This window comes from Adiantum capillus-veneris, chromosome 9 (assembly GCF_014529385.1).
Source record: "Adiantum capillus-veneris isolate H3 chromosome 9, ASM1452938v2, whole genome shotgun sequence".
Lineage (NCBI taxonomy): Eukaryota > Viridiplantae > Streptophyta > Polypodiopsida > Polypodiales > Pteridaceae > Adiantum > Adiantum capillus-veneris.
This window is the reverse complement of record NC_140939.1, coordinates 1,019,001-1,046,303: the sequence shown is the minus strand read 5'-3', so window position 1 is coordinate 1,046,303 and position 27,303 is coordinate 1,019,001. Positions and strand designations below refer to the sequence as shown.

General features: G+C 45.7%; 1 protein-coding gene and 1 pseudogene across 2 annotated transcripts in view; one reads left to right on the top strand and one right to left on the bottom strand.

Moving 5' to 3' along the window:
- Window positions 1-27,303, bottom strand: part of EYE (conserved oligomeric Golgi complex component-related / COG complex component-like protein) — a 77,267-nt gene that overhangs the window by 49,450 nt on the left and 514 nt on the right. For both annotated transcript variants that reach the window (XR_015189075.1, XM_086519385.1), the window contains exons 2-5: window positions 11,950-12,039; window positions 11,764-11,883; window positions 11,531-11,632; window positions 11,132-11,424 (exon numbers count right to left, since the gene is read on the bottom strand). Coding sequence is in view for 1 of the 2 variants with exons in the window: in XM_086519385.1 (XP_086375511.1) it covers window positions 11,132-11,424; window positions 11,531-11,632; window positions 11,764-11,883; window positions 11,950-12,039 (605 nt within the window). In the remaining variant the exon portion in view is untranslated. The remainder of the gene's footprint in view (window positions 1-11,131; window positions 11,425-11,530; window positions 11,633-11,763; window positions 11,884-11,949; window positions 12,040-27,303) is intronic.
- LOC147450017 (uncharacterized) lies at window positions 13,203-13,751 on the top strand (annotated as a pseudogene).

The following is a 27,303-nucleotide window of genomic DNA, read 5'->3' as shown; positions in this document are numbered from 1 at the left end:
GAGTTGGCAGTGCTCCTACCCCCCTATTGTGAGTATGCTCTGCGCATTGGAGCCCTCCATGGAAGCTTGAGAGCAGCCCCTTGCGACATATGTGGTGGCCTCGTGCTCCCATTGTTTAGAACAAGGGTTCTCATAGCCATAGCCTGCTTTTGGTGAAGTTTCATCGCGAGAAGTTGCAATAGGCACTCTCTTAGTAGAGTGTGGTGGCTGTACATTCTCTGTTTTCAATCCTTAATCACCTCCTTTAGGGTGAATTTCAGCAAAATACATATAAAATCTAGTTCTTCTTTACCTACACTACGTGTACACAAAGTTTCGTGCAATTCCATCGCGGAAAAGGTCTCAATTTCAGCTTTGGAAGGTGCTCAGGTTATATGCAGAAAATTACAGCAAGCATGTATGCGTGCATTTTGCGTGTTTCTCCCTTGTTTTTGTTGCAGGAATAATTATATATAAAGGGACTCAGTTAGTGGAAGGTAGACTCTCATTTTCGAGAGCTTCCGTTGAGTTTTGTGGAAGATAGACTCTCGTTTTCGAGAGCTTCCCAAAATCTCATAGCAGAGGGAAAATCCTCTCAGTATTCAGAGAGTAGCTTTTGCACTCTCTTAGTCAGAAGCAAAAAAGAAAGAATAGAGGATGGGTTATTGCCCCGTTCTTGTGCTTGTAAAGATTCTCCCTTAGTAATAAAGATATCTATGGGGGGGAACCAACCCATCTTCTAGTCCCCAATGAAGTGTCAAGCTTTCTCTCTCTCTCCCTCTAATTCTCTTGAGTATTTGAAGTACAATTAAAAGTCAGTTTACGCTTCCATATTTTTGTGACAGCCTCTCCATATTACTCCATCCAGCACTGTCAACAGATGGTCCCCAAGCCTTAACCCCGTAGTGCATAACTGAAGCGACCAAAGTGTCGAAGAGCCAGAGCTTTGTTCGACGTTCCTGGAACTAAACCTGTGAACAAATCCTCTCTAAACCGCCTAGGGCTGCATAGGCACGAGTCAATCTAGTGTCTGCTGCCACTTTCAGTGTGAACCTCGGTCCATTAAAGACCACCCGAAGATATGTGTATGCATCGGTGTACTCCATACTATCCTGACCATATGTGAATGTAGGTGATGATCTCCTGACCCACTGTGGCGTGGTATTAAATACCATGACCTTGGTTTTACGAAGGTTGACAGACAATCCACTATCCCCTGCAAAACTATGCAATGCCTCCAAATGTCTCTGCATACCCTCTGGTGAGTCTGATATCAACACGATATCGTCAGCATACACTAAAAGAGGGATCCATGTCCCTGCAAGCTGAGCACCTCTATCTCCTCCTCTGTCAATATAATCAGAGACCTCATGAACATACATACCAAATAAAGTAGAGGACAATGGGCATCCCTGTTTCACTCTGATAGTGGAGTGAACTATGTCAGATATCCCCTTTGGTGTGCGTACATGACCCATAACTGAACTGTACAATGCCATAATCCCCCATATCAGTTTTGTGGGTAACCCCAATTCCATAAGTCGGCGCATCAATCTGGCCCTCGGTACTGTGTCAAAAGCTTTGCGGAAGTCCACAAAGCTACAATATATCCGTCTGCCATGTGCTCGATCCTCCTCAATGATAGCTCTGAGTGTAAAGACATGATAAAGAAGGTGCTCGTAGCCGGGCATGGTTGTGGTGGATCTAGTAGTGGTGGCTGTCCAGGTACAGTGTATAATGATGTTGCATACTGTCCCCATATCTCCGTAGAAGTAATCCCTGGTGGGGGAGACTGCTCATGGAATAGACGCCAAGCCTCTCCTGAATCTCTACTAAGGAAGAGCTGATATAAATCCTGCTCCATCTGGACCAAGGAATCTCGGTTCTTCCGTCGTACTAGTCGCCATGTAGCAATACGAGACTGTCTATAGGTGATCACTCCCAATGCAAGCTCCCGTTGGATCTGAGCTCTCCTCTGTCGACATTCCTCATCATACCAGTTGTTCTCAAGCATGTGCCCAGAACGACGTCTCTGACCAGGCTGAGTGTGTGGGTATGCCTCTATCGCTGCCCCATGTAATGTCACTGTCAGCATAGATGTGATCTCCTCCACTGTGTATACTGACTCTGATGTGCATAAAAGTCTACGTATCTCTTCTGCATAGACTGAGTCAATCTCTGGTGTAAAAGTATGGCGTGGATGTCTACCACCCCGTGAGGCTTGAGATGTATTGTACTCAAAGGAGACTGATAATGTCAAAAGTGCATGATCTACTGCTATTCCAACAGGCCTGGGCCCCATTGTAAAATCCTGAATGTGAGAGATAAAGCTCGGATGTATCAGAACATAGTCTACAGTACTGGCCCCATGTCTGTGTGGAAAACAAGTAAAACCTTTAGATGATGGGAAGGTCGGTAAGCCATTCAGTATGGCTAAACTATGAGTAGTCGTCATCTCCCTGAGGTATCTCCCATACTCTGTATGCTCTCTGTGGTGTGAGCATCTCTCAAGCCCCAGCTCCTCTGGTTCTAGTTCTCTGAGCATCTCCTCTGAGGTGTCATAGAAAACCGTCTGTGAACTGCCTGTACGGGCATTGAAATCCCCCAATAGTATGATGTCTCCATCCCTGGAGAACTCCCAAATATCATAAGGAGACTGTCCTCTGGGTGAGGCATATACTGAAGTGCTGGGAGGAAAATAGCATATGGTGATGTACAAGAAACGTCCAGTCTCTGCCCTCAGCCTCACCCACATGTATCTGGCATGATCATCTCTCCGAACTATGTGTAGTAGTGGCTAGAGCTCCTCTCTGAAAAGAACTGCTACACCTCCTGATTCTCTAGTCCCATGCTCAGATCTAGTGCATGTCCGGCAAGCTGTCTCCCATCTATATCTTGATATATGCGGCATCAACTGTCCTGGGGCCTAAGAGAGAGAAGCAAAGAAAGACACTTGATGGGGTCCCAACCTACCCTCTCAAGGGGGCCCCATACCATTGCCGATGTGGTATTTGTTTTTGAAATGGAATGTACACACATGCAATACCCCAAGTGCAGACTCCATTGAGTCGAATGGACAATGTCGCCTCGGTCACTTTTCAAGATGAAGCACCTTCAGGGCCGATTTGATGCACCTTTGGATCCATCTCGATGTGGGATTGCTGATGGCCACCAAGGGTAGATTTGGGGCTAATTTGCGCTCCCAATGTGAGAGAAATGAAGGGCTGAAAGCTGGCTGCAAAATCGCGGATCCGGCACGAAAAACGCAGTAGATCTGTAGCGTAAAGTGGGGCTGAAAACGCAGATCTCGATGATGCTGATGATGGACGGTGTCACAAACTACTGACGTGTCAAGTCACTGAAGAACGGAGCCAACCTTCAGATCCCGACCGAGGGGTCTAAAGCCTAAGAAGCAGAAGCAATAGAAGAAGAAGAAGCGGAAGAAGTTCCCGCCAATTTATGGGACCCCGTCCAATGGGGCCCAAGTCACATAAAGGCATTAAAATAAAGCTAGCCCTCACATACATAAGGCATCGTGGAAAACTGATGACGTGGCACCTGTTGTACGAACATCCCGCAAAACGCGTTGATTGATGACGTGGCATCCTGTATAGAATTCCGGATTTTACGCTCTTGTCGATGGAAGTGGATACACACTACATGCAAATGCGAATGCAAAAGAGGATTAGGGATCCTTTCACCAACTCCTTTCATATCCGCATACAATGCAAGTAGATCATGGTACTCAAGATCCGGACTTTCATGTATCCGAAGTCGATCTTCCTTCAAAGACATGGCAATGAAGATGGGAGTTGGTACTTGATGCATGATACTGAGGGTGATGAGTGGCTAACAAGTCCGGGGTAGGGACGTGAAGCTTCTTTAAGGAAAAAAAATGGGAGAGGTTCTTTGGGTTCTTGGTTCTTGGGATACTTGGGTACTTGGGGTTCTTCCCTTGAATTGCGAAGCCGAAGTACGCACAGAGCTCTGATACCAATGTAATGTGCGGCGGAAGTGGATGATGGTGTAAGCTCAGGATGAGTAATGAGTGAGTGCTCAAGGTTCCTTTTTTTTAGAGCCTTCCTTACTATGTGAGAGAATGTGCAATGACCAAAACAAGAGAGTGGAAAATTGTGAATGAGTAGTATTGAGAGTGCTAGAGAGAGAAGAGAGAGAAGAGAGAGGACACTAAATGTCGCATCCCAAACCCTCAAGGGTCCCCCTTGCTCTATAGCCAGAGCAAGTACTTTCTTTATTCTTGCACAATGTTGATACAATGTGTAAGGTGCAGCGGAATGAATGTTGTATTTTCTCAAGATTAGTGATCTTTATTGCTCAAGGTTCATTTTAGTTCTTAGGGAAAGAGAGAGCTTTCCGTCTTATGGAGAGTGCTATGATCACGAACAAGTGAGTGGATATTGTGCGTGCAAGTGGATGAGACTGAGAGAAGGAGAGAGAAGAGATACGACACCGAGAGGTTGTAAAAACCGCCTCTGAAGGCCCCACTCTTGTCGGCGAGAGTGGTCTACTTTGATTGCACAACGATCTACAATGCAAATGCAATGGACTGATGCAATGGGACTATGCCGATGACGACGACGGTGGTGACGACGAATCGATGGCTGAAATCTGAGGTCTTCTAATCGCTGATTTCGGGGGCTGTTTCGGTGGCTGAAAATGACTGTTTTGGCTGCGTTTTTATGGCTAAAGTTGGGGGAACATCTGCAACCAATTGGGGGGAATCTGCTATTGGGTCTAAGGCTGAAAACCTGTGTCTGAAATGGCTTAGGGCTGAAAACACAAAACGCTGGATGAATCTGGCTTTCACCAAAAACGCTAGGCTGATTTGTATCTGCAAACACAAAACGCTGATGGATCTGGTGCTGGCGAGGCTGATCTAGCTCTGCCCATGCAAAACGCTGAAGGGGATCCTGCTGCTATGCTAGCTTTAGTAAAGGGGCTGAAATCGTTGATGAAGATCAGGAGGAAAAATGCTAATGCTGATGCCTGTGGGTCGCGGGAAAACACCAAGTGATGGATCTGCTGAGTTGATGCAAAAACGCCAAGGGGAGAAGATGCAAAACGCCAGGGATGGTCTAAGGGGGTACTACTGAGAAGTTGCCTGTTGAGCGGGAAGCTCCTGCTGCCTCTTCTGCCAGAAAGTGCTAACTTGGGTTTGCTTATATATTAACTTAGCAAAATTGCCCTACCTACTTTTGTAGGAAAGTCACTTAAAAATAATAAGTGAAAATCCCAATAAATAGGAAAATAGGCTAAATGCACTGGAAAATTCCCCTAACTGATGCTAATGGATTCTGATGGGAATTCCGATGATCATGCTGTGTGCAACCGAAGGATATGCATCTATGCTAAGTGACTGGGCATGCACGGTCTACGAATAGACTCACAAAAGTGCCAGATCACTGCTAATCTAGACTTGACTTGACTGACGGGAACCCTGCTGTGGTATAGCTTGTCCACGGACACATAGGGTTGGGATGTGTCACGTGACACAATGACTAAATGTTGAGATGATGATGCTAATGGGTACTAATGCCACTGATGCTAGGTACTACTGAGATATTGAAGGGTATTGCGGCCCGTGGGTACTGAGGTACTGATGGGTTCTATGTCGACAACGATGATGACAACGCCGAGGTACTAATGGGGTCTATGTCGACGACGATGATGTCAACGACGAGGCACTAATGGGGTCTATGTCGACGATGAGGTACTACTAGGTTCTATGTCGATGACGATGATGTCAACGACGAGGTACTGCAGGGATCTATGTCGACGACGGGGTACTGATGGATTCTATGACGACGACAGGGTACTATAGGGTTCTATGTCCATGACGATGATGTCGACAACAAGGTGCTGATGGGTTCCATGTCGACGACGACAATGTCGACGAAGTACTACAGGATTCTATGTCAATGACGATGATGTCGACGACAAGGTGCTAATGGTTGCATGTCGACGACGACGACAACGCTATGGCTGAATGCCCGTAACTGTTAGTGATGTCAATAGCTAGGGTCTGCAACCATGACGAGGCTAAGGGCTGAAATCTACTGCGATCATGCTGGCTGAAAACGCTGATCATGCTCGCTGAAAATGCTGATGATGCTGGGCGGAAAAAGCTGATGGAGAACTGTTGGTTCCTGTGGCACTTGGTACAGCTTGGTTCTTGAGAGCCTCCTTCATTGCTCCTCTGCCTTCTATTGGTGCCCAAAGGATTTCTTTTATAGGTCCTTTAGCCACTTGCCCTACCTACATCCTAACAAGGCTAAATGAAAAGTCACTTACTACTAAAATGCACCTAAAGAGGTGGTTCACGCGCAGTAAATGCCTAAGTGCTCAAATGCGATCTGGACATGCACATCGTGCTAGAGGCTCACAAAGGTGCCATGTTAGGTCCTAAGCTAAGACTCATGCTAGACTAAAGCAGAAGCATGTCCATGTAGCACAAGAGAAGTGCGCACGTGACATTAAGAGCGCGGTCGAACACTCTAAAAACTCTATGGTATGAACCTGCTAAAAACTCAGTAAAACCTTCTGAGCTGAAAACCATAATACACAATCACAACCCAAGCGTCCTTGGATGCAGTCTCATGCATAGATGCAATGCGAATATCGACTCCTTGATAGGAAAGCATGTCAGGTGCAACGGAATTGAAATTGTGGAGATCTAGACTTTACACTTTCACAAATCTTTACGTCTTTCCTTGCGTTATTGATTGCTACTTAGCATGGGAGATGGTTCCTTTCATTTCCCTGAAGAGAGGTAATGAGAGAGAAAGAGACGAGAATGACACCCGATGGGATCCCAACCAACCCTCTCAAGGGCCTCCCACACCATTGCAGATGTGATATTTGCTTTTGATTGCATAAATGGAACGTACACACATGCAATACCTCAAGTGCAGACTCTACTCACCCGAATGGGGAAGGTCACCTCGAGAGAGACGATGGCACGCAAGAGAAAGAAAATGAAATGAAATGAAATATTATATTAATGTCTTCAAAAGGCCAAAGTGACCTATGAGACTAGAAAGTTACAATGTGGTGGATTTGATACAAAGTCTGAGTAACAAAATAAAAATACTATAGAATCCTAAGCTGCTAGACGTGAACTACGCAGCTAGCTGGGCTTGTGTAGGATATGAGTAGGGGGTAGGGGGTGAAGTGGAGTGAATGGGGGGCTAAGACAACACTATGGGTGTATCATCAGAAAGAGCTAAATCACAGGAGATCCAGCATCGGTTGCTGGCGGATCTCATCAATTTCCTCCATGGTCAGTAGTCTGACCGGGCGTCGTGCATGTCGAGCCAAAGTGATCCAAATTCTCTAATGCAGCCTCCGTCGATGCTGTGTAGTCCTCTGCATTCGTGGGCGTCCAGATCTCACTAGCTCGGTCGCTTGGTCGATCAGCGTGTCTCTGGTGCGAGGAGAATGTGGGCTCTGTTGTGGTAGTGTCCAGTGTCCGCTCTAAAGAAGTTTGTGATCCGTATCTCAGACTTGGCTAGCCTCTCCTCTCATCAGGCTCTCTCTGTGTCTGCGCAGCTCGAGCAAAAACAATCCCAGGCATCTCTGGTCCTCGTACCCCATGACTAGAGAATGGTCCAAATCCCTCTCTGGTCCTCGTATCTCATAGTAGACTGGGCAGTGGCATGTGTAGCGCAACTCTATCTCACGCTCCATGTGACACAGTGGGCATGTCCTGGCCTCTACGGGTACTCCGCTGTATCTCCCGGTCTCGACCCGAAGCTGGTGTGATGATGTGCGTATCTCGCCAGTAGCACATCATATCCCATGAGACAAGTGGGTGTCCATGTATCTGGGTCTCGTCACAAAGCCGTCCTCCGTAAGCTGGAGAAGATGCTCTCTATAGAAAGCCATCTTCGTGCCCGGTTCCTATCCATGTCCTCCTCCTGTATAGTTGAATCAAGTCCTGGCGGATGAGCCTAGTGATCTTGTAATAGTCAGAGAGGGTGCATCCAATGAGTACTGGAAGGGGAACCATGATGTCATCTCCCCATTCAGCATGTTGTATCTCCCTGCATGGCTAACTGTCGAGAGGACTCGAGTGCTAGGCGGGCATATCTGTCTCTGGGAGGTCCCACGGGCGGTGTATAAAGGAGATTGATTTGGTGAGCGCCTCAACCACTAGTGGGGGGCCAGCTAGCTCTGCTCGGATAATGTCACGTGGTACTGAAGCCTTGGCTCTAATAAGCCGCGAGATCGTAGAGACCAGAGGCTTCTCCATGTCCCCACATCCATCCGTGCGACCTGACCTCCCATGATGGTCCAATGAAGGTCCCCCCATCTCAGCTCCATAGAGCAATGCAGAAGCCACCAAAGTGTCAAGCCAGAGCTTCGTCTGAGGCTCCTGAAACTAAACCTATGACCACATCTTCTTCAATATATCCAATGTTGCATAGGCTTTGATCAATCTAGTCTCTGTTGCTCTCCTCAATGAAAATGTTGGTCCACTAAAGACCACCCCAAGGTAAGTGTAAGCATGTGTTTACTTCACTGCCTCCTCGCCGTACGTGAATGCGGGTGTTGACCTCCTAATCCACTCTGGGGTGGTATTAAACACCATAACCTTGGTTTTACCAAGGTTGACAGACAAACCACTTTCATGGGCAAACCTATGCAAAGCATCCAAGAGATGTTGCATCCCCTCCGGAGAATCGGAGATCAGCACAATATCATCAGCATATAACAATAGTGGAATCCATGGCCCTGCCAATTGTGCACCTCTATCACCATCTCTCTCAATATAGTCAGAAACCTCATCCACATACATACCAAATAGAGTAGGAGAGAGCAGGCAACCCTGCTTCACTCTGATAGTGGGGTGAACTAATGTCGATAGCCCCGCTGAATATGCCCCACTACTGACCTGTATAATGCCATGATCCCCCAGTTTAGCTCTGTCCCATTTCCTGTAGTCTGCACATGTGTCAAATGCTTTGCGGAAGTCCACAACGCTACAATAGATCCCTCTCCCATGTGATTTGCCCTCCTCAATAACGGCTCTGAGCGTCAAGATGTGGTCAAGAGTAGAAAAATCTCTCCTCAACCCTACCTGCCCGGCTACGCGTATACCCTCTCTCTATGCGTATCTACTCAGCTGCTGCTCAAGAATGGATGCATACAACCATGCCAGTGTGAGTCCAATCATGTAGTGCGATAATCCCCAAGCTCCATAGGGTCTCCTGACTTGAAGATAGGTACAATAGTAGATAAGCTCCAAGAATCAGGCAAGCCCTCACACATGGCACGATTGAACATAGCTGCTAGAAGCTCTGCGAGCAGGTCCTTGGCATGTATAAAATGCTCAAGCACTAAGCCATCATGATCATATGCTCTCCCAATCCTCATCCTATCAATGGCCTTCTTCACCATCTCAACGGTGAAAAAAGCACATGCATGTGGGCATGGGTCGGGGGGGTCGGGAAAAGGCGGTTGTCCAAGAACTGTGTACAAAGATGATGCGTACTGGCCTCAGGCCTCTGTAGAGGTAATGGCAAGGGGTGGAGAGTGCTCATGAAAGAGTCGTCATGCCTCAGTGAGTCCTAACTCAAGAATAGCCGGTATAGATCTTGTTCTAATCGAGCTAAAAATGCCCTCTTCTTCCACTGGCGTCGGAAGTCAATACGCCACTACCTGTGAGTGATGTCCCCCAAAAGCACCTCCCTCTGAAGTTTGGCTCTTGTCTCGCGGCATTCCTCATCATACCAGCTATTCTTGGGTATGCTCCCAGAACGCCGTCTCTGCTCAGGCTGGGTGTGTGGGTAAGCCTCTGCTATCGCATCGTGCAATATCTGTGTCAGGATAGTAGTAAGCTTCTCCAGAGCTCGCCCTGGCTCCTCAATGCACAGGCGTCTGTAGATCCCATCTATGCATACACAGTCTGTCTCCCGCGTGAAGGTCTAGCAAGTAGGGGCTGCTACTCGTGGCCTTTGTGCTACACTAAATTGAAAAGAGATGGTCATCAACACAAGGGCATGACCTACTGCCACACCAACAGGTCTAGGTCCAAACGTGAGATCTTGGATACTAGAGATGAAGCTCGGTTGTGCCATGACATGATCCATTGTGCTAGCTCCGTGTCTGTGTGGAAAGCATGTAAAAACTCTCACAGCGGGAAATCTGAGTAGGCCATTCAAGATGGCCAGTCCATGTGTAGTCTCCATGTCTATCAAGTGTCGTCTATACTCAGTATGCTCCACATCCTGTGATAGTCTAGACAGGCCTCTCTCTGCAACATCCAGCTCTCTCAACATCTCCTCTAAACTATCATAAACTATTGTCTGGTGGTGGGCAGTCCTAGCATTGAAGTCCCCTAGGATGATAATGTCATTATCTCTAGAGAACTCCCATATGTCATCATCCAAAATAGAAAAGGAAGACTGTCCTCTGGGTGGTGCATATACTGAGGTACTTGGGGGAAAGTAGCAAATAGCAATGTAGAGATATCTGCCTGTCTTTTCTCTCAATCTCACCAACATGTCCTAGCCTGCTCATCCCTGCGGGCTATATGTATCAATGGCTGCAACTCCTCCCTGAATAACACTCCCCTTGAGCCCCGCCCTCTGTGCTCTGATCGTGTCTCGTGTCTGTAGGCTGTTTCCCATCTGTATCCACTGACGTGAGGCATAGACTGCCTAGGGGCCTGATGTGTCTCAGAGTAGAAGATGATGTCTCTTCCAGTAAAACTATCCTCAAAAGCACGCACATCAAGGCGCATAGATTCATTACAATTCCAGGTAGCAACTTTGAGTGTGGTTTGTCATTCTTTCAACTAACCCATTACAGCTTCCGCGTACCAATTATTCACAGAGCACATTCTTTCGAAGGGTCAAAAAAACAGAGTCATGTCCAGCCGAAGAAACTTTCTTATCTTTTGTCTGAGTGCAAGATTTTACAGCCCCAGCAAGAGTGGAAGGAATGACTTGAGGGCTATCTTGGTTCAGCATGTATGCTAAAGTGACAGGGGACTCAACCTTCTAGTTCAGGTTCAAAAATTACTAATACTTGCTTGAGACACAGGAAAACTGTTTGCTCAGGGCCCGTGCCCATATCCTGTATAGGATCTTACATGCAGGTAGAAACCATGATAGAAGTACCAGCTTACCATTTCCATTCCTGCTCAAGGGAAAGGAGGACCTCATCGTAGAACTGAGGGAGCCAATCAACAAAAGATGTTCGAGAATTACTATCAGCAACTGTCAGAGAGGAAGCCTGCTTACTATCATCAGGCTTTTCTTCAGCAGCAAGCTTGTTTAATGTCAATCCCCCTTTGCCTGAATCACACTCTTCCCACACTCGACGTAGAGGCTTCAATCTTACACGTGTGTATTGCTTCTCAAGAGCACCATAATGACCAATCATTACAAGTATGTCATGCAGATTTTGCGTGGATTCCAACTGCAGAATCAGCACAACAAGATGAGCACCATGGTAAACCCTATCTTGCATGCAGCCTCAAATGTAATTCATAGATAAGCAACATTGCCAGGTCAGAAAAAATCACCTTTCTTTGCAACAGTGCATCCGAAAGCCTAGGCAGTACTGTTCCCTCAAGGCGGTCCTCTAAAATCTCCAGCTGCTGTCTCACATTAGAAAACTCCGGAACCTGTACACAATGCAGAAAATGTCAAAAGAGATAGGACCTACCTGCAGTCACAATCAGCAGTGCCTGCAAATCAATCTCCGAGAATAGTACAAATAGCCTTCACTACAGAGTGCAGTATACTCAGAACGAACTTCTCCAATGACAGACAAGCAACGGCGCATATTGGCAAGGGTCTCAGCAGCTCTTGCAAGATCCCCACTTGCAAACACAGTCTCCACATTTGCACTTAACTGAGCAAGACCAGCAGCATCCTGAGAAGCAGACACAAACATTAAAGGCAAACCATGATTAATCTCGACACCATGGTGATACTGAACCTGCAGTGTTCCATATGCAGCTTCCATGCGTTGCTTGACAACGTCCACACGTGCAAGAGCAGCAACTGACTCCGCACATGAACCTTCAGCCTGCCGAAAGTAATAATATGTTACCCTAATAAGTGTACAAAAATCAGTCTAAGTACACATTGACAAGGCATCTTGCTTAAGAACTGTCAATGACTGTGCAATTTGCTTAATTGGAAGGATCTAACCAAGTGTTTGTTTTCTTTGGTTCTTTTAGAAAAGGAGTACATTGTAAAATTAAACCTTACCATTTTCAGTGACTTTGGCCAATGGCTCACTTGCGCCAATATGTCCAACTGTGACGCATGGAGTGTGGGTCACGAGTGCCATGGCAGGCTTTGATGAGCACAAAACTTTGCATAAGCAGAAAAATCGGAATATCCCTGCCCGTACAAAGCTGTGGACATCACGAACCATTAGAGGATGATATATATATTGGTGGGTAGTGAGGTTATGGGTATGGTGGTTCTCATGATTGTGTCAATCAATAGGGTTATGTTTCGTAAATATGCCTATAAATGTCACTTCTTTTGTATGAGTATAATGAAAGTTGTAACCATGGCTCTGTTTATGGGGTACGATTGCTATTGTTGACTAGTTGTGAATATGGCTATGAGACGACACAAGAGACAGAGGGGCACTTCAATTGGCATCGTCTTGCTTACTAGGAGGTGGCCTGACGTTTCCACTGCCTTTTCCAAGAAGGACTTGGACCACTCTTCAGAGCTCAGGATATCCCATAGCAAAGATGTCTTGGCTTGTATTGCTAGAGTGTGAGGATTAGTGGTGCTAATCCTATAATTAAGACTTAAAACTTCATACTTAAGATCAAACTGAGACTCAAGAGATTGAATGTGAGTTTGATTGATTGAATGGATGCTTGTTCCTTATATAGGAGACGTAGAGGCACAAATGAAAAGACGCGTCTCATGGTGAAGAGACATGACTTACGACGTAAAGACACATCCTTTCGGCGAAGAGCTGCAACCATCGGACGAAGAAGATCGAACGCACGAATCAAACTATGGAGGACATGTTGCGAGCATGTCTCCCGACGTCAATCTAATTGGGAACTCTATCTCCCACAGATTGAGTTTGCTTATAACAACAAAGCCTCGACTACTGGCTATAGCCCATTTATGCTTATGTATGGTTACTACCCGAAACCACCAATTGCCACTGGATTCAAGGGAATCAAGATGCAATCGGTGGCCGATTTCTTACGTGATATGCAAGAAATGCTTCAGATCGCGAAAGAGAGCATAAAGACGGCACAGGATCGTGCTACATTTTATGCCAATCAACATCGACAACCCCGCGAACTCCAGGAGGGCATGTGGGTGTACCTTAGGGTACCAAAGGATTCCGAAACAATCCAAATTGGCCAATGCTCAAAATTGTCTTCTCGTTATTGTGGTCCGTTCTAGATCACAAAGAAGATAAGTGGGGTTTCTTATAAGTTGGACCTGCCTCCAGGCATTGCTGTTCATTCCGTGTTCCATGTGAGCCGTTTGAAAGAACGCCTGGGGCAGGATGACTTGGTAATTCCTCTTGAGTAAGTCCCAAACTTAGAAGACACCACTCGTTATATTCCACTTGAACCCGAATCGGTTCTAGATCAAAGGGTCCGCAAATCTCAAAGGTCTTCGTACCTCGAATATTTGATCAAGTGGAAGCATCGTCCAGAGTCCCATGCTACTTGAGAGTCAGTTAGATCGCTAAGGAATCGCTTCCCCAATTTTATAACCGAGGATATTGCTGAGGACAGCAATTAAAAATAAGAGGGGAAGTGTTACGTCCCCAGACATCAAGATGAACGCCTGCATGTCCGGCGAGTGTGAACATGGCCCTTTGGTTATGAAGTCCTATAAATAGGACTTGAGTCTCGTTTGAGAGACATCTTGTGTGATCACCACACTTGGACTCTTGGCCCTTGGCAACTCTACCCACACACCCGTATTGGTGCAAGTTCGGTGGTATGGGACACCAGCCCTTGCGGCAGAGGCTAGCCCGCTTGGCTGCAGACTCCCAGGCTCGGGGGTGAGCCCGTATTGGCTCTATGGTTGGGAGGTGAGCCTGATGTCCGCTCACTAAGTGTGTCTAGGTGTGAGTTTGGCTTGAGTCATCTCACGTGTGCAGGATGGATCCGACTAGGGACTAGCACTCCATGTGAAAGAAATTGGCAAAACTTCTCTCATTCACACCAAGAGAAGGAATAGGCTACTCCCTACTCATACCAAGAAGCTTGTCTACATACACACCAACTTGAGGCGCTTATGCAAGATCAAAGAGCGCGGCTATGAGAGAATGGAGGTCACATTGGAGATGCTTAACAAAAAGAAGGATGAGAATCGTTTGCTTGAGTTGCAGGAGATTCAAGAGGCTATTGCACAGAGCACAGATGATGTTGTGAAATCTCTTCCGATTACTAGGCCCAGCGATATTGGGACATCAGACTCCATTGATGAGGATGAGGATGAGGAGGATGAGGACAATGAGGTGGCCTACAATGAGAGCTAGAACTCATTGCATTTTGCTCTAGCCTCGGTCCTCTACTTATGTTTTGGATACACTATCTAGCGGCTTGACTCCACCCTCTAGGCTTATGTTTTATCATTTGGAGTCTACAGTCTTTTTTGGTTTTGGAGGCTCTGTATTTTGCCACCTCTTGCTTTGCAAGTTTGCTGCAGTATCTACTTTGTCACTCTCAACTCCTCACTCCTTGATTCAACTAGATTCTACATTTTCTATGGTGTTTTAATGCATTCTATGGTTTGTGTTGCTCTCTAGTATTTTAATTGCAATTTGTTATACATATAGACTATTTTTTAGGGTGTCGTATGGTATTCCACTTATGGAATCTTCGAGGGATCTAAATTGGGCTTCCATACCCACCCGAGTGAGACGCATGGTTGACGTATGGAAAAACTATGGTTATCTGTGTTTAAACCCATGGGTTCGAGTCCAAAGCACATGCATCTGGCAAGGAACCAATCAGACATATCTAAAACACTATGGATGAGTGCACCAATCCATTGTTGTTGGTCGGATTATGGATCGGATGTGTTTCAAAGTTCATTGTAAAAGTTTTGGACGTGATGTAACCGGCCTGTTCAATCCAAAAAGGGCGGTAGACTTTACTTTAAACCTTGATTTAGCTTTCACCCATTATTAGTCGTCTATTTTACCTGTACTTTCAAGACACAACAAAGGGGAGAGGGATACAGGCTGCTAGATTGCACCTGTATGAGTGGACAGACACCAGATTGGCCCCTAACTTAGGCGCCCCTTTCGGTATTTCTTTATTGTTCAAAAGAGGGAATAAACGCTGTGGTTCCTACAAGCTGCCCCGCACAAACTCGGCTGAATTTCCACTGTTCCAGCCCGATTTCGGCAGCATAACTGTACTAGAACCTTTCACGGTCAGTATTCCCACGCATTGACTGACTTTCCCGACGCATACGGGCACTTTGCAAAACCTGGCGAGAATCTGCAGCACGCTGAATTCTCTGTTTTCAGCCCTGAAAATACGCCAGATCGCCTGTACAGCGGTCCCCTTGCGTCCCCGAACCTCCTGGGGGTATTAGGGTCCGTTTAGGGCCAAAACCCTAAACCTGCAAAAATACACAGCAGGCTGTAATTCACTGTTTCGGGCTCCGTTTCGCGTGCCGGTCGCATCCCTAGCAAGTCCTCGAGCTCCCGCACCTGTAGGGCTACTTGCCCTTTGAATTGGACGAGATTTCTGGCGTGAAACCTCTCCGAATTCACCTGTACCTGCGGGGGGATTAGCCGCTAGCTAATCCAGTACCTGTGCAAGAGGCTCTTGCCTCGGCAATCGCGCATGAACCCACACAACTGTACATTGGTCAAATGAAGAGCCCACTAGAGGGGCATAACATACTGCCAAAGGGGAGAGAGAGGGCAGTGCGTAGCGTGCAGGGCATCACTCCTGGCACCGCACTGTGCATAAGAGGGAAAGCAAGCACTCCATAGCTCTTAACCTGTGACAGAGACTTGCAAAATGAGCCTCCCAGCTATAAATCACGTTTTTGCCTTCTCTATAAGTAGTAAACTGGCCTCAGAGTGCCAAGTGTCACTCATTTGTGCATTTTCCCGCTTTAGACCCTCGGGTCTAAAAATATCTCACCTGCAGCCTCTGTTGACTTGGCCACAGAGTAACAAAATGATCCCCATGTCAAACTGCACGTAATGACGCGAAGACATTTTCAGGTCCCAAAATAGCAGTTCCCTAAATTTTAGGAGATGCTGCCATTGTATCTTTCTAGGTCATCCGACCCTCTTTGTACACTGCGGCCACATCCAGAACTGAAATGTAGCCTCTGTAGCAAAGGATTCCACTTTGGCTAGTCAATGACCCCACTTGGCTAACCATAGTCCTTGTCCAACCTTAGTGCTCTCTTGCCCTCAGGCCTGGACTCCCTCTGGACAGTTCCACACTAGCTATGCAATGCAGGGCAGTTAGATTTCCCGAGGGGTGTTTCCAAAAAGTGAAAGTAAATAGATAATAAGAAAGAAATCAACAAAAAGGATAGATAGTAGTCACACGCTGGTGACATACCCCCCTCTTGAAATCTCAAACGTCCTCGTTTGCATCTATGTCGTCCATGCTTACTGTCAACACTGATGTATTCAACACATGTCGACACATATACGACACATACATGCTCATTGTCAACCCTGGTGTATTCAACACCTCGTCGACTCATGTATTGCCTGCGTGTGAACCCTGTCCCAATGACATAGTGGTAGCTTCGCACTCTGCCATTGCTTTGAGTCACTAACTTTCCAATGACAAAATGGTAGCTGCACATTTTGCCACTGTCTTATAGTACACGTTGGATCCCGTAACACTTGCGAGCATACCCAAACCGACAGTTTAAGAATGCAGTTACACATGTACTCCTGAATAGAAGCAATCATTGTATCCTTGACAAACTGACAAGAAATACTCACTTCTATAGCACTAACCAAACTTTTGGACATTCCATAAGAGCAATTGCCAAACTGACAATCTGTACAGCTCTAACATTCATGTAACAGGTATTTGATTTGAGCTCACTTTAAATACCTTGTTCATCATTTGTTTCAGAAGCCATTGTCACACTGACAATCCATTTAGCTTTGAAACTCAAGGGGTCAAGGTAGGTTGCAAATGGAAGGCTTCCAGGTAAAGTGATAACACAGTTGGTGACTCTGCAAGTTCACCTTCTTCCATCCACTTAGCATCCATTGGTGGATAGTTTCTGAACTTTACCAAGTAACGCCTAGCAACCTTGCCTTTCACTTTCCTTTCTTTGTGTGCCAAAATCTGTTCAGGGACCAAGATCTCGTCAAGTTCCTCGACTTCCGGCTGATCTTCAGCTGGCATATCTTCTGGCACATCACCCACATAGGGTCTGAGAAGACTCACATGAAACGCATTGTGAATCTTCCAACTGTCAGGCAATTTCAGCCTATATGCAACATCACTGATTATGTCGCACACTTGAAAAGGCCCATAGTAACGCATGCTGAGCTTTGGAAACAGTCTTTCCTTGCCCTTCATCTTCTTTAACCTTGCCTTTTCAAACCGTAGAAGCACCCAATCACCAAGTGAATATACCACTTCACGACGGTGACGATCAGCTGCTTTCTTTTGCTTTGCCTGAGTCCTTTCTAAGGCCACTTTGACCTTCTTGTACATTTCATCCATGTCTTGAACATACTTATCTGCTTCAAATATCTTGTCCTTTGTATGCAGTATGGGAGGAACTTTCTTGCCACCTTCAACTATCTCAAAAGGTGCCTTGCCAGTTGATGAATGCACTGTATTATTGTATGCATACTCCACCAATGGCAAATACTGCTCCCACTTTCCTTTATGTTCTGACACATAGCACTTCAGCAGATCTAGGACAGTAGAATTTGCCTCTTCTGACTGCCCATCTGTTTGAGGATGAAATGACGAAGAGAATTTGAGCGTGGTACCCATATTCTCAAACAAGCCTTTCCAGAACAAACTAGTCATGCGTGGATCACGGTCGCTAATAATCGACTGTGGCATGCCATGATACTTGAAAATATTGCTCATAAACAAGCGTGCCATCTGATCTGGCTTTATCTTCTTCCTGACAGGAATAAAATGAGCCTGTTTGCTGAATCTGCAAATAATGGTCCAAATACCATCATTTCCTGTCTGCGTTCTTGGAAGATCAAAGATAAAATCCATAGCAATACTTTCCCATGGTTTATCTGGAATAGGTAGTGGTTGCAATAACCCTGGTGCCTTTTGCCTGTCAAACTTGACCTTTTGGCATATTAGGCATTCTCGCACAAAGGCATCCACATCCCTTCTCAATGTAGGCCAATAGAAGAATGTCTCAACCGCTTTCACTGTAGCATCGATACCACGATGCCCTGCATACGGTGGGACATGACTCTCTTCCATAACTTTGCGTCGCAATGGCTTTGTGACACACAATCTGCCATGCATCATCATGAACCCGTCTTTAAGAAGATAGTGTTCATGACGTTGTCCATCCATTAGTTGCTCGAAGACCCTTGCAAAATCTTCATCATTTGCATACTGTTCTCTCATATCATCAAGTTCATGATGATAAGGAATTGACACAGCTGAAATTTGTGGCTTCCTAGACAAGGCATCAGCCACAACGTTCTTCTTGCCTTCCACATGCACAATCTGAAAATGGAACATGGACAAGATATTTGCCCATCGCATATGCTTCTCAGATAACTTTGTCTGTGTCAAGAAGTATCGCAAGGTCTGATGGTCCGTTTGGACAACAAAGTCTGCACCTAGCAGGTAGTGTTTCCAACTTAAGAGCGCATGAATCACAGCCAGTAACTCTTTCTCATAGACCTGCATGGTCATCTCTGGCCCTTGCAAAATTCTGCTCTCATAGGCTACTACCCTGCCATCTTGCATTAGCACTGCACCAATGCTACTACCGCAGGCATCACACTGGACCACAAATGACTTCCTAAGATCTGGCAACACAATGACTGGATCCGAAGTCATCTTTTCCTTTAAGAGATTAAAAGCTGAAATCTCTTTTTGTGTCCATCTAAAGGTGACTGTCTTCTTTTGAAGAGCATGTAAAGGTGAAGCAATCTCAGCGAAATTTCGGATAAACCTTCTGTAATAGGAGCATAGTCCCAAGAAGCTTCGGACATCATGCACCGTCTTCAAATTTGGCCATGACTTGATCGCTTCAACTTTTGCAGGATCCATTCTGACACCGTCCTTTGAGACAATGTGTCCCAGAAAGTGAATCTCTTCCAGAAAAAACTCACTTTTCTTTGCATTGATGAGCAACCTATGACTGCGTAGCTCTTTGAACACAATGGCCAAGTGATGCCTATGCTCCTCTTCATTCTTTGAGTAGACTATCATGTCATCAAAGAATGTACCAACAAACTGCTGGTGTGGACGGAAAATTCTGTCCATCATCCTATTGAACGTAGCAGGAGCATTTGTGAGACCAAAGGGCATCACTAAAAATTCGTAAAGGCCAAACGTTGTTCTAAAAGCAGTCTTGTGCACATCCTCTGATCTAATGCGGATCTGATGATACCCACTCTTTAGATCTATCCTGCTAAACATAGCTGCTCCTTCTAATTTGTCCATAATATCATCAATTCTAGGTATAGGGAACCTATTCTTGATGGTATTCTTGTTCAGTGCACGGTAGTCGATGCACATACGCCATGAGCCATCTTTTTTCTGCACCAACAACACTGGAGAACAGAATGGAGATGAACTGGACTGAATCAGCCCTTTTTCTAACAGCTCCTGTACTTGGCCCATTATCTCTTTCTGCTGAGCCGCACTAACCCTGTACGGAGGCTTATTTGGTGGGCTACAGCCTGGCACCAAATCTATCGCATGGTCCTCGGGTCTCTCTGGCGGTAATTGAGACGGTAATGAATCGGAAAAACAGTCACTATACTGTTGTAAAAACATTGACCTTTCTTTATCTAGCACAGATAAATTTGATTCATCACAATCTGACACTTCACGTGCAAAAACCAAGTACGCAGAAAGATGCTTTTTCATTACAGAAGTAATAGCAGAAGCTGATACAGTAGGAATAGACTCCCCTTTAAGCTTTACATCCAGAATGTGAGTCTTTCCCCTACTCTGTACAGTGATCTTTTTGTTGTAGGCATCCATGATTCCCTGTACACGAAACAACCAAGGAATACCTAACAACACATCACATCCGTCCAGTGGCATGATGTAAAATTCTTCAGCATCTACATAGGACTGGATATGTAGACGCAACTTTCCAATGATGGGTGTCACAGCCTCTGTATGGCCAGGACATGCCAAACCTGCCTCTGCTGTATACCCCATCTCTTCAGGTCTGATTCCCAACTTTGAAGCCAATTCTGGGGAAATAAAGTTGGCTTTGGCACCTGGATCAAAGAAGATAAGCACTGTTTGATCCCTAACCTTTCCCCATGCTCTGCAAAGCTCACTTGCATCTGAATTTGGCTTGTCGCCCACCATATCTGGCACTAGACCAGCCATGGGCTTCTTTCCTTTCCTGTCCTCCTTGTCTTCAGAATCAGCTGGCCTTTTCTTTGTAGGACAGTTGTAAGCAATGTGGCCAGGCTGCTCACATATAAAGCATTTGTTCTCTGTCCATAATTACAATTCCCTGTGTCTCGTCTATGATCCCCTGTGTCTTCAAGCAGAAAACTGCCCAAGGCTCACTTCTATGGGAAAAAGTGATTTAATCCCGTCGATGGAACCATGAAACCGGCCTGTTCAATCCAAAAAGGGCGGTAGACTTTACTTTAAACCTTGATTTAGCTTTCACCCATTATTAGTCGTCTATTTTACCTGTACTTTCAAGACACAACAAAGGGGAGAGGGATACAGGCTGCTAGATTGCACCTGTATGAGTGGACAGACACCAGATTGGCCCCTAACTTAGGCGCCCCTTTCGGTATTTCTTTATTGTTCAAAAGAGGGAATAAACGCTGTGGTTCCTACAAGCTGCCCCGCACAAACTCGGCTGAATTTCCACTGTTCCAGCCCGATTTCGGCAGCATAACTGTACTAGAACCTTTCACGGTCAGTATTCCCACGCATTGACTGACTTTCCCGACGCATACGGGCACTTTGCAAAACCTGGCGAGAATCTGCAGCACGCTGAATTCTCTGTTTTCAGCCCTGAAAATACGCCAGATCGCCTGTACAGCGGTCCCCTTGCGTCCCCGAACCTCCTGGGGGTATTAGGGTCCGTTTAGGGCCAAAACCCTAAACCTGCAAAAATACACAGCAGGCTGTAATTCACTGTTTCGGGCTCCGTTTCGCGTGCCGGTCGCATCCCTAGCAAGTCCTCGAGCTCCCGCACCTGTAGGGCTACTTGCCCTTTGAATTGGACGAGATTTCTGGCGTGAAACCTCTCCGAATTCACCTGTACCTGCGGGGGGATTAGCCGCTAGCTAATCCAGTACCTGTGCAAGAGGCTCTTGCCTCGGCAATCGCGCATGAACCCACACAACTGTACATTGGTCAAATGAAGAGCCCACTAGAGGGGCATAACATACTGCCAAAGGGGAGAGAGAGGGCAGTGCGTAGCGTGCAGGGCATCACTCCTGGCACCGCACTGTGCATAAGAGGGAAAGCAAGCACTCCATAGCTCTTAACCTGTGACAGAGACTTGCAAAATGAGCCTCCCAGCTATAAATCACGTTTTTGCCTTCTCTATAAGTAGTAAACTGGCCTCAGAGTGCCAAGTGTCACTCATTTGTGCATTTTCCCGCTTTAGACCCTCGGGTCTAAAAATATCTCACCTGCAGCCTCTGTTGACTTGGCCACAGAGTAACAAAATGATCCCCATGTCAAACTGCACGTAATGACGCGAAGACATTTTCAGGTCCCAAAATAGCAGTTCCCTAAATTTTAGGAGATGCTGCCATTGTATCTTTCTAGGTCATCCGACCCTCTTTGTACACTGCGGCCACATCCAGAACTGAAATGTAGCCTCTGTAGCAAAGGATTCCACTTTGGCTAGTCAATGACCCCACTTGGCTAACCATAGTCCTTGTCCAACCTTAGTGCTCTCTTGCCCTCAGGCCTGGACTCCCTCTGGACAGTTCCACACTAGCTATGCAATGCAGGGCAGTTAGATTTCCCGAGGGGTGTTTCCAAAAAGTGAAAGTAAATAGATAATAAGAAAGAAATCAACAAAAAGGATAGATAGTAGTCACACGCTGGTGACACGTGATGTCTTCAACAGTTCACGAATGGGGATTCTTGTGTTGGGTTAAAGGCCTAAATAACCCCTTTCTGTACATTTTTATACTTTGTCCAGGTTCACACATTTTTTAAAGGTTACTTGTCACAAACTTGGACACTCCAAGTCAAGAATCAACCGCGACAGCACCAAATAACCACTTCAAAACAATTCACAGATCACAATAGATTTGCACTGGCCCGGCGGAGTTCCGTGCCTAGAGATATTGGCCCCAAAGACTGGCGCCCCTTTCGGTATTTCTTTTTATATTAATCAATCATCAAAGTACAAGAGAGCGGTTAGGGTTTCACTCTCAGACTCTGCGTCCAGATGCTCTGAGAAGTGAGGCCCCTCACCACTAATTTAAAGGTTACAAGGGATGCCCAAAAGCAGAGCCCCAAAAGCTTTTAAAATCAAAAGCATCAGTTCTCTCTCTCTCTCTTAGAGAGTCTTTTCTCTTTTTTTTTATAAAAAAAAAGCAAAAGCAAAATTCGCGTCGCTCATCATTTTTCAAAAAAAAATAATAATAATAAATTTTTTTTTAATAATCCGCCTCCGCGATTTCCGGAATTTAGGGTTTTGGCAAAAATTAGGGTTTGCAGGAATTTTAGGGTTTCTGGCAGAAATTAGGGTTTCTGTTGTCCGCCACGTCATCACTTTGTGACATACCCCCCTCTTGAAAGCATTGTAATCGACCGCGATTACGCCTGCAAAACCGACAAAAGCCATAAACCGTCTTAGCAGACACTGACTTTTAGTACCTACGTACTAGGAACCCACATCTAGCACATGTACAAAATCGACAGTCACATCACACGACATCACAGGACATCACCAGACATCACAGGACATCATCACATGACATTCAACATTCATTCGGATCTTAGACCATGATTTATCGGCAATGTAGCTAGCAATCACATCTAGGTCCAATCGGGACCTCATCGATGTCCGATTGACTAACCCCTATTGCAACCATGTCTATTCGAGATCAAGTAGACCAAAATGCTGCAGTCATTTCGTCTATCAGTTCCTGCACTCACAAGAAGTCAAGAACAAATCAGTATCATAATCAGGAATTCCATTTCATAAAGTCATCCAGCAGAATACTCTCAGCTCTCAGTATCCCTGAAGCTCAAAGAGACATCAGTGACTTTAGTATCAAAATTGAGGCATCTGTTGACAAAGGAGCGGAGTAACTCCCCTCTTGTGCATCCCACTGCACCAGATCTTCGGCCAAGCTGAGTTTCTGGGTTCTGTTTGGAGTAGACTATGCTAAACCAAAACATCGAGGTAAAGTTTCACAATCCGAGGAGTATCTGCTAGGTCCTCCTCCTCCATCCACTTCGCATCAAATGCAGGAAAATTCTTGAACTTAACCAAGAACCGCCTTCGGACTTTACCCTTATTCTTCGTATCCTTATGTGCCAAAATCTGTTCAGCAACAAGGATCTCCTCGTTTTCTTCCACTTCGGGTTGCTCATCAGGCTCCCCATCATCAGGCACATCACCCTTAACAGGGTTCAAGAGACTCACATGCAATGCATTATGAATCCTCCAAGTATCTGGCAGTTCCAATCGGAAGGAGACATCATTTATCTTGTCAGTAATCTGGAAAGGTCCGTAGTATCACATACTAAGCTTTGGAAAAAGCCTCTCCTTTCCCTGTTTCTTTCTTAGGCGTGCCTTCTCAAAAGTAAGAGCACCCAATCATCCTCCTTCAGTTTCAAGTCGCGACGATGGCGATCCGCTGCCTTTTTCTCTCGTTCTTGAGACTCCTGCAAAGTCTCGCGAACCTTGGCAAAAGCCGTATCCAAATCTCGCGAATATTCATCCGCTTCAAATATCTAATCTTTCGTGCTCAGGAAGGATGGAACCTTCGCAGCAGTTTCAACAATCTCATATGGCGTCTTCCCCGTCGAAGACTGTATCGTGTTATTGTAGGCAAATTCCACCAAAGGTAAGTTCTTTTCCCGTTGAGTCTTCTGATGCGAGATACAAGACTTCAATAAATCTAAAATCACTGAATTGGCAATCTCAGATTGCCCGTCAGTCTGCAAGTGGAACGATGACGAGAACTGCAACCGCGTGCGAATGTTCTCCCAAATTGCCTTCTAAAACAAACTCATAAATCTGGGGTCTATGTCGGAGAGAATCGTCTCAGACGTGCCATGTAATCGGAAAATCATCGTGATCATTCTGTATTCTCGGGAGATCAAAAAAAATGAAATCCATTTCAATATTTTCCCAGGGGCGGGTGGGTATGGGTAAAGGCTGTAACAATCCCTGTGCCTTATGCCTGTCAAACTTGACCTTCTGGCATACCAAGCAACTGCGCACAAACTCTTCCACATCCTTCTTCAGTCTTCGCCAAAAGAAATCTCTCTCTACCCCTTTCATGGTGGTAGCAATGCTGCGGTGACCCATAAAAGGTGGACAGTGGCAATCAGTCATAACCTTTTCCCTCAACGGCTGTGTAACGCACAACATAGTCTTTTTCATCGAGTAGCCTTCCCGAAGGGAGTATCCAGCTACTATCTCACGCCCCCTCCTTCACATGGGAAGGGGGGAGTCTCATATATGAGATTTTGGGTCACATGGGTCATTCTGGCCCCCCCAAGGACGTAAATACATCATCATCATCATCTCTCTCATGCTTTCTCCCCTTGGTCTCTACGCTTCCACATCGTCGACTTTGACAAAGGAGAGGCTCAATGGGTTGCCGAAGTATCGGGCTGCGATAGGGAGAATAGCATCAACAGATCCAAGCCATCTCCAGCGACGAAATTGGCCAAAAACTGAAAACGTTGGCTGCAAGGGATGATCCGCACGGAGGAGGCTCACGATGATGCGGGAAAACGCCAACGGCTGATGTTGTAAAACGCTAGGGCTGGATCTGTAGAAACGCTAGGGCTGAATCTAACGTTGACCGCCATTGCTATCGTGTATTCAACTTCTCTCATCAGCTGAAATTTTCAGTGTTATTGCAGCCATTTGCAATCATAGCATAGATCCATAAGCCCGTTGCTCATACCTGCAATTTTCAACCATGCGCACCCGGTAGGCTGGCATGAGGTGGAACCCCTGTTTCTAGGGTTTCTCGGGGTGAAAGTCTTAGTTTCTAGCATTTTGCCCTGCTAAAAATGTGGGTAGTATGTCACTAAAGTGACTTTTACAAATTTTTTAGCATTTAGGCCATATTTTTGGATCGTGGGGTTTTTGCTCGAGGTAGGATAACGTTTTTGGTGTACCTATATAGAAAGCCTTGTGACAAGTCTGTGACGCGGCACCACCAAGTTCCAACCAATGGAATAGATCCAGGCTGAGGGACCTAAACCCTAGAAGAAGAAGAAGAAGATCTCCCAACTTACCGAAGATCGGCCAAGAGGCCTAAAAGACAAAATGGGTTAGGATAAAAAATCCTAACCCAACCAACTTACAGAACCCTTGCGGAGGGGCATAAAACCTCAAAATAAAGCAAAACACACACGCAACCTGCATAAAACGGATGATGACGTGGCAGCACTGTACGAACAGCCCTTTGGGCATTTTCTTTTGGATTCGATGCTTTCAGACTTAATGCTTTTTATGTGAGATGCTTTTGGTAGGCCAAGGCCTTTAAATATGTATGCTGGGTTGTCACGTGCAAATGGCTTTGTGCGCCACGTGGACATGCTTCATCGAATTTCAGAGCCAATTTTGCATCTATCCCTAGATAGGAGTATCTAGAATCGTAGGAGGATTAGTACCGGCAATTTTGTGAGCCCGTTCGCAGAACCTACATGTCTGGACAAGTCCATTAGATTAGGTTTTCTAGTTTTGGAACCATCTTGCATAAATGGATTGTACAAGCGTTTGGCAGATGTTGTTACACTATGATGGACATTTGGCATGATGTGCATGTAGTTTTACGTTAGAGGAATCCAACGAGCCATTCACCACGTCAATTGGATTCCCGGGTTGGCAGATGTGTGACGGTTTCACCCAGAAACTTGGCTTGGATAATTTAATTAATAAATCATTTCAAATGATTTGTTTTTTAACTGTCTTCCAAATTTGCCATCAGATGAGCAAGAGTTGAGGAAGATGATGGTGATACATGGCAGAAGATGGGCACCTCCACTGAGTCGCAAAGATGCGGCACCAAGCCCTAGGTTTAGCCAAGGGTTGCTTATATACTAGAAGAAGTGACCCTTCATTGCCTCGATGTCGGCATTCCCACTTTTGAGTTAGTAACATTTTGCAATGCGCAAACATAGTTTTAGGGTATAAACTCGCTTAATGGATCATTGTTTCATGCGAAACCTTGGGGATGACGTGACCCTATCCCAATCTACATGATAGTGCTTTGGGATGCCCACCAAATTGTGATAACACCCGCCAAACATTTTGTACAAACGTTTATGCAAAGAGAGTTAGAACTAACAAAAACCTAACCTAATGGACTCAGTTTGCAAGTCCTGTAAACACATTCACAAAAATTCCAGAGCAGTGACCCTGAAGTTCCATAGACATTATTTGGCTCTAAAAATTGCTTTAGCATGTCCACGTAGCACACACAGTCAGAGCACACGTGATACTACGGCATGTTCATGCCAAATTAGGCCGAGGAAGGTGATGTCTACCTCAGACACGCGGCCAGGCACAGCCACAAAACAGTCCTCACTCACTAAAACATGTTCTTGAGAGAGGTTGGATCCAACTGTCACTAACATCATAATCGTCTGACAAGACCTTTCACAAAAAAGCTACATTATACGCAACTCCAGTTCTTGCACTAGATGGCACACACATTCGTGCAGCACCATGCAAACACCTCCCTGAAACTCCCCTTCCTAATGAAACTCCCCTTCCTAAGCAAGAGCTCGACTCTTTCTCTAGAATCTTGAAGTTGCTAGAATAATTTAAGCCAGTGATGTGCTTGGACTATGGCACTGAAATACATCCGCACGCATGCGCACATACACACACACATGAAACTATTGTGGTGAGGGAACCAAACCAATCTGAGCTTTTCATTTGCACGGATTCAAAATTTATCTACAATACAGCTTTT